At 31.7% G+C, this 12,514-nt stretch overlaps 3 protein-coding genes across 7 annotated transcripts in view; 1 reads left to right on the forward strand and 2 right to left on the reverse strand.

The window, feature by feature from the left end:
- Ubr3 (Ubr3 ubiquitin ligase) overlaps positions 1 to 1,333 on the reverse strand; it is a 209,657-nt gene extending 208,324 nt beyond the window's left edge. Inside the window, exon 1 of one of the 2 annotated variants that reach the window (XM_076413977.1) lies at positions 639 to 1,333. In XM_076413977.1, the coding sequence (XP_076270092.1) occupies positions 639 to 867 (229 nt within the window). In that variant the 5' untranslated portion in view covers positions 868 to 1,333. The remainder of the gene's footprint in view (positions 1 to 638) is intronic. The other variant, XM_076413986.1, reaches the window with a different exon arrangement.
- A 224-nt stretch (positions 1,334 to 1,557) lies between these two features.
- pths (probable ATP-dependent RNA helicase DDX47) lies at positions 1,558 to 5,052 on the forward strand. Of its 2 annotated transcripts, none has more exons than XR_013007174.1 (7): positions 1,558 to 1,747; positions 1,823 to 2,081; positions 2,132 to 2,282; positions 2,341 to 2,593; positions 2,783 to 3,006; positions 3,189 to 3,796; positions 3,990 to 5,052. XR_013007174.1 is itself a non-coding variant. In XM_076414145.1 (7 exons), the coding sequence occupies exons 1-7, from the start codon at positions 1,616 to 1,618 to the stop codon at positions 5,007 to 5,009; spliced, it is 1,410 nt and encodes a 469-aa protein (XP_076270260.1). In that variant the 5' UTR covers positions 1,558 to 1,615; the 3' UTR covers positions 5,010 to 5,052. The 2 variants fall into 2 exon arrangements, 1 of the variants encoding a protein (XP_076270260.1); XM_076414145.1 differs by having other exon boundaries at positions 3,189 to 3,321; positions 4,752 to 5,052.
- Positions 5,010 to 12,514, reverse strand: part of LOC143202452 (uncharacterized) — an 81,921-nt gene continuing 74,416 nt past the window's right edge. For 2 of the 3 annotated variants that reach the window (XM_076414004.1, XM_076413996.1), the window contains 7 exons: positions 11,406 to 11,668; positions 8,512 to 8,726; positions 6,992 to 7,082; positions 6,734 to 6,934; positions 5,923 to 6,149; positions 5,694 to 5,869; positions 5,010 to 5,640 (listed from right to left, as the gene is read on the reverse strand). In XM_076414004.1, coding sequence (XP_076270119.1) covers positions 5,343 to 5,640; positions 5,694 to 5,869; positions 5,923 to 6,149; positions 6,734 to 6,934; positions 6,992 to 7,082; positions 8,512 to 8,726; positions 11,406 to 11,668 — 1,471 coding nt within the window. In that variant the 3' untranslated portion in view covers positions 5,010 to 5,342. The remainder of the gene's footprint in view (positions 5,641 to 5,693; positions 5,870 to 5,922; positions 6,150 to 6,733; positions 6,935 to 6,991; positions 7,083 to 8,511; positions 8,727 to 11,405; positions 11,669 to 12,514) is intronic. The other variant, XR_013007169.1, reaches the window with a different exon arrangement.

Genomic DNA, 12,514 nt, shown 5'->3' on the forward strand with positions numbered 1-12,514 from the left:
GCAGGTGTTTAAACAAGTTTTCGGCATCATGCCAATATTTAATTCAAGCAAAAATACACAAAATATTACTCATTCAAATGGCTACCCACATCACCTGTGGAAATGTAATCATATATTTTTATTCATGATTAGTGCACCACACAAAAAATAGTTTTCGTCTCTGATAAGGTGTAGTTTTGTTTTTGGCATATTAACGATAAATTATGTGATAGGGGACTTTAATTGACATGTATACTAGATATATTCACTCAAAAATGTAATTTACATGAGATACTATATACTTCCACTACTGTAACGATATTATTAACATAATTACTAATTATTGAAAATAGACTAGAGAAACTATTAATTCATTATAAGGCCCAACGATCAATTTTCATAAAAAAGACACAAACACAACACATTATGCAATATGCAAATGTTTTGTAAGAAAACCCAAGGTTAAACGTATAATATGAAAACATCTAAGATTTTTGATATAGCAGATATTAAAAGAGTTTTAAAATCATATAATACATACAATTCATTAAATTTGGAAATGACTCAGTTTGCTTAGCAAGGAAAACCTAATGAAGGCCACCGACAAGGTTATTCTAGTATAAACTGCTGATCATTCTATGGGTATTTTTCAGACCTACCTGTGCTAGCAAATTCGTCAGGCGTTCGCCCCGCTGCCATAAGCCATTTACACCAATCTATAGTATCCCAGTCATCCATAGATTTTGCAGGATTCAACAAATTATCCAACACTTCCTTTAAATGCTGGGGGTTCCTTGTGGCAGCGCAATCCGCATGTATGTAGGCTGCGGTCGCTCGTTTTCCTTTGGACATGAGGACTTTCGCCTCGAAATTTGACGTTGAGGCCATTTTTTCTATTAAAATGTCATGTCATTTACAAAAATCACTTTGAAACTGGCGTCAAAATGACGCACGAAACAAAACACACGATATTTCTATCTACTAAACACAGCACTCTCAATCCCGGACATAACCGTAAAATAGAGGTTAATTTACAAAAAACAACTCGAAGAGCCCAAAAACATTGAGACGTAATAACTGTATTTATTCTTAATTTTACGATATATATGTAACTAAAAAATTAATCTAAAATTAGATCAAAAACCCGAATGTCGCTTGACAGAGTTGACCACGATCACCGTCTCTTTCTTCAAACGAGAGTTCAGACTCAAGTCATAGAACTCTGGGCTACACGCTAAAATAGCCTTTAATCGCCTCTTACAAACCACCTTCTAGCTTGCCTAAGGTAGAAAACGTAGAAAAACAGCTAAAGCGCTTTACAAGCATACGGAACGAAGAAACCCAAATATTAAACGTCAATCTCAAGCAGCACTACCAACTAGTATATCATAAAACTAAATTTTTATTTTTAATGCTTTTTATGAAATATTCAATATTAAATTGTAAATTTAGAATATACATTATCAAGTTATTTATATTGTATTCAAATATATTAACAAGATTAATGAATAATTAAAGTTTAATTTTGACATTTTTATTTTTAATATTGGTTATTTTATTGTCTTTCCACGTGACATTATTTCAACATAACCATGAAATTTAGACATTTCATTTATTCTGACGGCGTGTTCTTATCATGGTTTTACCTGAAGAAAATAAAATACAAAATATGTCTGAAAATGATTCCCATGACAAATCTGAAAACAGTGATAATGAACCAAGTGGCGAAAACAAAAACCTTGAAGAACCAAAAACTTGGAAGGATCTAGTAAGTTTATTTCCAAACACGTGGCTTTTGTTTCCATTTGTTATACATGATGTGTTTATAATATGTAATCATTAGGGTCTTGTAGACGCTTTATGCAAAGCTTGTGAACAGTTGAAATGGAAGGAGCCTTCAAAAATTCAGAAAGAGGCTATTCCGGTAGCTTTACAAGGAAAGGATGTTATTGGCTTAGCCGAGACAGGTTCTGGAAAAACCGCTGCATTTGCTCTACCGATACTGCAGGCATTATTGGAGAATCCACAAAGGCATTTTGCTCTAATTTTAACACCCACTCGAGAACTTGCTTTCCAAATATCAGAACAATTTGAAGCATTAGGTAAGTTATAATATGAATATTTGGGAATCCTTACTAATATAGTAAAATAGGTTCTAGTATTGGAGTGAAAAGTGCTGTTATAGTAGGTGGTATGGATATGATGTCACAAGCATTAATATTGGCAAAAAAGCCCCACATTATTATTGCTACCCCTGGTCGACTGGTTGATCATTTAACAAACACAAAAGGATTCAATTTAAGGTAATTGTTACATAGTATCAATAGAATTTAAATACTTACGTTTGTCTATGTATTACAGGGCATTGAAATATTTAGTTATGGATGAAGCCGACAGAATTTTGAATATGGATTTTGAAGTTGAGGTAGACAAAATATTGAAAGTAATACCACGTGAAAGAAGAACATTCTTATTTTCTGCCACAATGACAAAAAAAGTAAAAAAACTACAAAGGGCATGTCTACAGGACCCAGTAAAAGTGGAGGTATCTACAAAATACCAAACAGTAGAAAAGCTGCAGCAATATTACATTTTCATTCCGGTAAAATTTAAGGTATGTAAATATATATTGTATTACTATGTATAGTTATTTAGTGTGTTCCAAATGATGTATAAACTTTTTATTGATGTATTAATGAAATATACTTATTGTTTTATCGTCACTACCTCTGATTAATATTACTTTAAAATTATATTAGGAACCAAAATATACACAAATCTAATACAATGATAATGGTTTTAGGATGTCTACTTGGTACATATTTTAAATGAACTAGCAGGAAATAGCTTTATGATATTTTGTTCAACCTGCAACAATACAATCAGGACTGCTTTAATGTTAAGAAACTTAGGATTCACAGCTGTACCTTTACATGGTCAGATGTCACAGAATAAGAGATTGGCAGCACTGACAAAATTCAAAGCCAAAAATAGGTCCATATTAATTTCAACAGATGTTGCCAGCAGGTGAGATATTGTTTGATAATTTTAGTGTTTTAAGTAAATTTGTATGATGTAGAAGTTTTGGAAATTGAAGGAATATATGTGAATATATAGCTTAGTTTCGTCACTACCACTGATAATCACACTAAAAAGATACCTGTGGTGAAGCAGTGTTCAATATAATTAATTGTCATGTTTGTCTTCAGAGGGTTAGATATTCCACATGTGGACATTGTAATAAATTTTGATATACCTACCCATAGTAAAGACTACATTCACAGAGTGGGTAGGACAGCCAGAGCAGGAAGGTCTGGACAAGCTATAACATTTGTAACGCAGGTAAGATTTATCATAAATATAAATTTAGATAAATGGTGTACAGATAGTCATATAAGCTAAAAAAAGGGTCAACTTCAGAATGAGAGGTAAAAAAAATAAAAATTTGTGTTGAATTCTCTTTTTCTATGTAATAAAAGTTGGGATAACAGTGTTATTTCTTTTTATTCCATTCATTTCATTTATTGTTGTGCTTAACTCCATTGGTTCTATAATTTTCTTTTGTCTCGTCCACTCCATCCTTTTTACTTGTCTTTGTGTTATTTTATTTGTTCTGTTTCATCCCAGTTGAGTCACATAATTAGTTCTTTTGGTAGTATACTTACCTATAGTGTATTCAAAATAATCGTGCAACACGTTATCACGTTATCGAACTTATTGCTTATCTCAATTTGTAAATTTGTTTTAAAATCAGACAATATTCTACTTCTCATTTTATTCTAGTTGAGAGATAGAAAGAAATGATACATTCGAACATGTATCCGAATCAAATTGTTTCAAATTTCAAATTGCTGCTTATTATAGTTGTGATTTAAAATGCCACTAGGTAGTCAGAAACAGATTGCGTCTCTAATAAATTACTTCAACCAGAACAAGATAATCTAGGCAATTATTTTTTATTTAGATAATTTATTTAGAATTTTGTTAAGCCAAAATTAACGAAAACTCAGAATTAATGTGGCAACATCGCGACGTTTTGACGTCATCAATTTATATGACGATAGTTCACTGTTTTACTGAACAGGTGCTGCTTAATGTTTATAAATTGATGGTTATATAAAATATTAATATATTCAATTAATTTTAGTCATTTTTGACTATTAAATCTAACGTGTAGATAATATATAACATTCCTAATATATGAATATATTTCAACAAACAGGCAACGTAGCGAGGTGAAATGTACGCTTTTGTTATCATGGTAACAACCTGTAAGAAATTCTTCTGCAATTTTGTCCATTTTTTCCATTTATCAGACCTACTTTAATTTTTGTCATCTACTCTATTTTTAATAGTTGCCTGTTTGTTTTCTCTGTCCTTCTGTTTGTTTTTCTTTTGTCTGTTTTCTTTTACCATTACTCATTTATACTATTTTATTAATAGGCTACTTTGATACTTAGATGTTGTGGTCTGTTACACTTACTTTTTTGATTTTCTGCACCTACAACCATTTTTTATCATTGTATAATATTGTATCAAGCATCTTGTTTAGTTTTGGTGGCAATATTGTTGCTACTAGCTCCATTATTACCTCTTGTTAAAATTTTAATATAATTATATTAAGTCAGCTATGATGTATTAACTTGACAATTGATTTAAATCATGAAATTATTCTAGTTATATTCGTCACTACCTCTGAGCAATTTTTGAACTATTCTCTTCAACACTGATATCAGTTTTACGTTTGTTAATATCTTTTAAATGCATTTCAGTATGATGTTGAACTATATCAAAGAATTGAGCAACTTATCGGCAAACAATTACCGTTATATAAGACGGAGGAAGACGAAGTCATGGCGCTGCAAGAACGAGTGGCGGAGTCTCAGAGATTAGCGAAGATGGAAGTTCGCGACTTGACAGAGAAAAAGGGCAAAAGGAAGAAGGGTGGTGACGATGATGATGATGACACTGAGGGAGCAACGGGCGTGCGGAAGCGGCTTAAAGGGGGGAAGAAGAAAGGAAAGAAATGATTGTTTTATATTGTGTAAATATATTTTTATATAAAACTCCTTATTGGGAAGTTTCATTGAGAGTTATCCTGAAATCTACATGTTAATTTAATAATTTGTGTATAATTATTGAAATATGATCTGAAATGAATGAATGAATAACTTAAACATACTTTAATGATCATGTACAGCAATCAGTCACATAATAAGAAATATACACGTATAACTAAAATTGGGAGCAAAATTAATTCAGTTTACATTGCAAAACTGTTAATTGGAATCGGAGTAATCGTTTGACTAGTATTTGTTCTAAACTTCCTAAGACAAGGAGATCTTGCAGCAACAGCAACATCTTTAAGTTTCCAGGGAGTCCACGAAATTGTTTTCCATCTCTTGATTGTAGTGAGCTTTCCTCATGTCTCCACCATTTATTAATCTGAACTCGCCACGCGCTTTGTAGAGTAGTCTAGGATCATCGTAAAGATTATTTTCTACTATAAAGTCTATGTGGTTATGACTGTGTTTTTGGTAATTCAGATACTCATGGGAATGATAAGAGTTATGATCCTCTTGATGAGATTTCCTGAAGGTGACTTCTAGAGAGTCTGGAGTCATACTCGGTACGCTGGAATAATCCACTGGCGGTGTTGGTCTAAAATGAGGAACGTTATCCTTTTAAATTCGAATGTTTTTTAACAAACTTACGGCCTTTTTTGGTGCGTCTCTAATTTGGGCGAATTTAAAATCGGACCAAAAAATCTAGTGGCCTGCAACGCGTTATTATCTTTTTTTTGGATGTTTGTAAGCGACCGATGAGGCCTTGGAATATCGTAATCGGGATCCGACAGTCTTCTGGTTCTAATAGGAATAATATTCATAAGCTGTAACGTTTGGTGCGAATTATTCAATCAATTATGTTTAAAGCATTAATTACTTCGGCGTCTGTGATTTCGGGATTGATGAGGCTGGTGGTGACTCCGGGAGTCATTATAGGAGCCGTTGTGACTTTGGCTAATTCGTCTAGTAGTTTGTTGAGGTCACTGGAATCGGTGTTTGATGTTTCGCGAGCTCCGTTACGTCTATCCCAGTTCTTTTTTAGTCGTATTTCGACGCCATCGTCTTTACCCATACTAAATCTTTTAATAAGCTTCTTCACATTCCCTAAAAAAATTACAACGGTAGGCTATTACATAATAATCAAAATGTAAAAAATAATAAAGTAATGACACAAGTGATACAAGTGGTAAAATTAAATGATAAAGATAAAAAAAACAACATAAAATGATTATTTAAAAACTAGGGAGTGTAAGGATATTAATAAGGAGTCAATTCTCATAGCATTACATCATTAATAAATCCTAACAGGGATGGTTTTATTTAGTTTTGTTTTAAAAACTCTTGATATATCAGTCATTATCTTTTATCGGATATCATTTCATTGCTAGTTACAACAATAGTGAAATTCAAAGCTGTGTAATTCGTTTTTACTATATAGTAATTAATCACAAAAACACTAAATTATATATAAAATGTCACTGATGACAGACAAATGTCAAAAGTCAATTTGACAATGTCAGATTTAAATTATGGTTAAAGTGATAGATAGATAGAGATGTCATAATTTTAAATTAAACTTCAATTAAAACATTTTTTATTTGCACACGTGATGTGGAAATATGCTTAATATGATTGAATTTGAGAAACTAATTAAAAAAAAACTATTTAGTATTTAAAACTCAATTTACCTTCCCCTGAATCATCGTGTGTTGTTGATTGGCTCTCTTTATTTAGATCGTCTAATATTTCATCAATTTCCTGTGTTCTAGTTTGTGAGGGACTTTTGTCGCTGTGATTTATTGGGATATCTTTTAACATTCGTTTTGCTCTGTTGTTTCTTGGAGGCAATATAGGGCACTGCGATTCATCGTCATTTTTGTCTTGTTTATCTAAAATTAATTCACGAATATTAAGTTCTACTGATCCATTGTTAAATAATAACTTACTCGTTTTCGAATAATCGTCATTGATCACTTCATCGTAAATCATTTCTTGATTTTTACTGTTAGCGAGCTCGATTTCTAACTGCAATTTATCCTAAAAGTAATTTATGAATGAGATTGAGCTAGAGTAAATTATGCTATTATGTGGGTAGACCCTACTCCATATCGATTTCTAAAGACATTAAGTGGAATAACATCATAGCACTGGTGATATTATAAATGATGTTAATAACATAAATATACGTTTAAATTTCTGTTTTTTTTTTCGGAGTGGTTGATAATTGATTGAACCAATAGTATTGGGACACTGTAGCGATATATTGTAATACTTTAGCTTAGAATTATAAATAAAGGTAAAAAAGAAAAAGGTAAAAAGTGTAAAATGATTGATGTTTAATAATCAGTCAATCAAATCTAAGTTATTACTGTTTAAGTAATAATAATCAACTAATAATTATTATTAAATGAAATATAAATATTATTTAAGTACTTGATTTATTGTTACTGTTATGTAGTTAAGTTAAAAAGAAAATTATTTCGTCTTATGTACTCAATAATCTTGATAGACTTATGACTCATGTAGATTTAACTTTATCTATTTATGCTTTGTGGCGTTCTCTAACTAGATGTCATTGGGATCGCTTTATTTTTATTAAATTTGGTTTTTTTATATACTGGTTATAATATTGTCAACAAATCGATAGGGGTTAGTAACATGAAACCACGGTGTCGCGTACAGCGTATGCGTGGTTCTTGTTAAGAACAAATCAATTACCATTAACAACAAAATATTTTCTTTATGGATGCTTATAATAGAAATTTAATCTAACCAATCAAATTCTTGGAGTGCCGATCTAGCAAATTGAAAATCTAGCCGAAACTACGACCTGGCAAATGGAAGATGCAAAACTTTTCTCCCGAATTGTCTCTCTATCAATCTGTGATTTTATTTTTTGTTTTTTTCTTCTATTTTAATTAATTATTGTCAATTTATGGATTTCGTTCGGTTAATTTATTCGTTATACCGATTAAAAAATTGGTTATTATCTATTAGCAACGCCATTTTTTTTGCATTTGCAATCATTAAACACCATACCCATTAATGACAGTTATGAATGATAGATCGATGAGCTGATATTTAGAGCCCTAGAATGATTTTATTCTAGTTAAACAGAGATACAATGCTGTCTGGTTAGTTCGAACGCCTAATCGAATGAGCCTTTCAAAGTCGCCCGGCTGTCAGACGTATGCAAAATTCTTGAAAGCATTAGTGATAAGACTTTGATAGGCTCATTCTTTTACGTGCTCGACAGCCATTATGTCACTTTTTAACTAGAATAAAATGAGAAGGAAATATTGTCTGATTCTAAAACGAATTTACAAATTGTGGCAGGCAATACATTAAATATTTTGATGACGTATGTTAATAGCAACTTTGGATAGACTATGTTGACATTGACTATGATATTGTTGAATGAATTGTTACTAATAATAAGAAATACATAGAAATAAAAGTGACTTACGTGAAGAGATTTCAAATTTCCAATGACCGTATCCACTTTTTCTATTACAATTTCTTTGTTGTTACTTTGAATTGTGCTGGTAGAAGGAATCTTCTTCCTGTGCTTTATGAAGACTCTACGTAGAAAGCTCTCGGACTTCATTATCTTGTGTTCGCTTTTTTCTTTGGGACTTTTGTTTTTCTTGTAGAAACTACTAAAACGGCGTTTCTTCTTATCTAAATACGAAGGAAGAATATAAGTCGGTTATAAATTACCAGGATTTAGCTGTGTAGTAAATTTTTCAGTTGAATATGTACGTTTTTTTACGAGAGTGCGATCAAATAGTATTGACAGTAAAAGTTACTATTAGTTATAATTATATAATTATGTTATATTATAATTAATATAGTTATTAATTTTTATAATAGATGTCGCTGTTAGCTAAATTAGCAATGTTATGATTTGACACATAAGTCATTTTATTCTACTGACATCAAACTTCAAAGCTATATCACTACATAGTATAAAACAAAGTCGCCTTTTCTGTCCCTATATCCCTATGTGCGCTTAAATCTTTAAAACTACGCAACGGATTTTGATGCGGTTTTTTTCAATAGATAGAGTGATTCAAGAGGAAGGTTTATATGTATAATACATGCATAATATACTAAGGCAACATTGCTAATTTTAGAGGTTTCTAACGTGATGTCGTAAATTAACCTATTTTTTTAGGCTTATTTAGCAATTAGCAAAAACGCTGCCTAACCCTACGAGTTAGATCAAATTAATGTACTACAGTATTGTACACCATAAAAAGGTCTACAAAAAAGTCCGCGATGGTATATGTTTATCTTTTAGGGATAACCCACATTAACCATTTTTATTGTTTACTTTTTACGTGAGAAAATGGCTTATTTACGAAGCTATTTTAAGCAATACGGCATTAATCCTTATCGAATTAAGTACCTTAAATACAGTGTGCAATTAATATAGATCAATATGGTTCCTTACAGCATGTAAATTAAACAAATATTTTCGGAGATATTACAAATTTAAAATTTGCGTTTAAAAATGTGTAATGTAATAAAAATTGTATGAATTTAGATATTCCAAAGATAGCAGGAAATCTTCATAGTAAGTATAGGGGAAGAGGAATTGTTTTACTCCAAATTTAATGCGTGCAGGCCAAGGGCAGTAATGAATGAACCAAAAATACTGGATCGATTTTAATCATGTTTTCATTGAGTGACATAGGCATATATATTTTATGCCCGTGCAAAGTCGGAGCGGGCCGCTATGTTTTTATATACAACGTTCATATTTTTTCTGTAGTGTATTTAATTTAGTATCAGCATTGCACCCGTGCGAAGCCGGGGCGGGTCGCTAGTACGTTATATTTTGCGAAAATAACATTATCATAGATTTATGCCTCTTTTAGGGGATGCATTACTTTTAATCAAGAGAAAAAAGCCGCCGAAGGTCACCGTTTACTGGTAGAAACTTAAAGTGAGTATGCTCTGACCTTATTGAAAAAGTTTGACGATGCGAAACCGCAAGTGTTATTGGATGGAGATATAACCCAAACTCAAAAACAATCGAAAAATCATCTGTGAAATTCTGCTTCAAAGGTATGATCAGAAGTGATTTCTGCATTGAATATTGACAGGTCATGAAAAAATTGAGGGTTTATTTTGAGAACTCTAAGCGCAAAAAATCATGGTTATTAACCGGCAAAGCCGGCCGAAAGACTCCAAGGCCAGATTGTTTTGATTGCAAGACATTGCTCAGTGTTTGGTGAGGCCAGAGTAGTGTGGTGTATTACGAACCGTTGAAACCTGATGAAACAGTTGATAGTGATCGCTATTGGTAACAGTTGATGAATTTGAACCAAGAATTGATCGAAAAATATCCAGAATGGCTTCGAAGACACGTTGAAGTGATTTTACAGCACCATAACGCACTGTCTCATAAAGCAAAAACGGTTAAGGATGCGTTGAAAGCCGTCCTCTCCAGACCTTGTCCCGTCCATATATCACCAATTTCGAATAAGTTAGAAAATGGCTCGATGAATCGTTTTGCTCAAAGAACAAACAGTTTTTGGGACAGCATCTATAAATTTCCTGAAATATGGACAAGATGGCCAATGTTTTGAATAAATACATTTTCCATTTTCATAACAATTATGAAGTTTTTTCCGAAAAAAGTAACGGTTATAACTTTCCGGTACTTTCCAGAACATACATTATATATATATATATATATATATATATATATATATATATATATATATATACTGCCAAACATAGAACCTTCTTCTTTTTAGAAGTCGGTTAAAAAGAGCAAGAACATTGCCTTACATATATTGACGTGCGAACATCTGAGCAAAGGTAACGAAATAACAAAAATAATAACTGCTTGTTCTGGAAAAAAAAAACAAATGGGATTGCAAAAGGATATGAAAATATGGATAGTGTCCAATTAAGTATCTATGAAAATATCTAAAAAAGAAAAGGGAGTTTCGTAGTCAATAATGTCGTGTAATTAATATATTCAGAAAATTCAAATATTGTATTTTAAGTATATTTTGGACAATTTTTATTTTTTTTCTATATAACATTTAAGGCAATAACGATGCACAATTAGAAAATAAATTATTAGTTATCAGATTAGACATTGTTTTTTGACGTATTGTGAAAATTTATTATACAAATATTAGCTAGTATTTAAATAAAATATTTTATTTAAATTCTATTTTTTAATTTCCCCCTGTGGTATAAATATTTTTGTGTTTATGGTTACCCCACATGACAATGATTACAGGGAAAATGGTCCATTAAGCCTCATTTTATTAAATGTATAATAAATTCATAGGAATTGAAGTCATGATCACGATAACTGGGTCATCATAATCTTACCTTCTTTTTTAGCGGATTTGTCGAGTTCGGTATACGTGATGTCTACATATTCCACCAAATCGTCGTTGTTGTTTCCTTGATTGGCTTCGTAGTACATATTTTCCCCGCTTCTTGTCGAGATGTTCGTCAAGGAGACTCGGGCATTCTCCAGTTTGATGGTGTTGTCGTTGCAGTCTATTTTGGATGACCTTTCTTTGTTCTGCGTGACACTCCAGTAGCAGTCGTTTTCAGTTATGAATGTCTTCCTGTTGTCATTAGCATGCCTAAAAAAATATTATTTGTTATCATAAAATAGCACAGGTCTGCAACAAAAAATCAGTTGGTGTATTTTGAGCTAATTTTATGTCAGGATTTTTTTCTACGATCCAATTCGATACAGCGCATTGGTGGCTTTTGAAAAATATATCACTACGTAGTATAAAACAAAGTCGCCTTTTCTGTCCCTATATCCCTATGTGCGCTTAAATCTTTAAAACTACGCAACGGATTTTGATGCGGTTTTTTTCAATAGATAGAGTGATTCAAGAGGAAGGTTTATATGTATAATACATGCATAATATACTAAGGCAACATTGCTAATTTTAGAGGTTTCTAACGTGATGTCGTAAATTAACCTATTTTTTTATGCTTATTTAGCAATTAGCAAAAACGCTGCCTAACCCTACGAGTTAGATCAAATTAATGTACTACAGTATTGTACACCATAAAAAGATCTATAAAAAAGTCCGGGATGGTATATGTTTATCTTTTAGGGATAACCCACATTAACCATTTTTATTGTTTACTTTTTACGTGAGAAAATGGCTTATTTACGAAGCTATTTTAAGCAATACGGCATTAATCCTTATCGAATTAAGTACCTTAAATACAGTGTGCAATTAATATAGATCAATATGGTTCCTTACAGCATGTAAATTAAACAAATATTTTCGGAGATATTACAAATTTAAAATTTGCGTTTAAAAATGTGTAATGTAATAAAAATTGTATGAATTTAGATATTCCAAAGATAGCAGGAAATCTTCATAGTAAGTATAGGGGAAGAGGAATTGTTTTACTCCAAATTTAATGCGTGCAGGCCAAGGGCAGTAATGAATGAACCAAAAATA

This window comes from Rhynchophorus ferrugineus, unplaced genomic scaffold (assembly GCF_030347505.1).
Source record: "Rhynchophorus ferrugineus isolate W39M unplaced genomic scaffold, kcgeb_rfMv2 rfM1, whole genome shotgun sequence".
In the NCBI taxonomy this organism is placed as follows: Eukaryota; Metazoa; Arthropoda; class Insecta; order Coleoptera; family Curculionidae; genus Rhynchophorus; species Rhynchophorus ferrugineus.

What these genes read in the sequence shown, in the direction of transcription:
- pths (XM_076414145.1), top strand. Translation starts at nt 1,616, where the DNA reads ATGGTTTTACCTGAAGAAAATAAAATACAAAATATGTCTGAAAATGAT. An exon ending in AGAACAATTTGAAGCATTAG is followed by an intron (nt 2,082 to 2,131) that starts GTAAGTTATAAT and finishes ATAGTAAAATAG; the next exon opens with GTTCTAGTATTGGAGTGAAA. An exon ending in TCAACAGATGTTGCCAGCAG is followed by an intron (nt 3,007 to 3,188) that starts GTGAGATATTGT and finishes GTTTGTCTTCAG; the next exon opens with AGGGTTAGATATTCCACATG.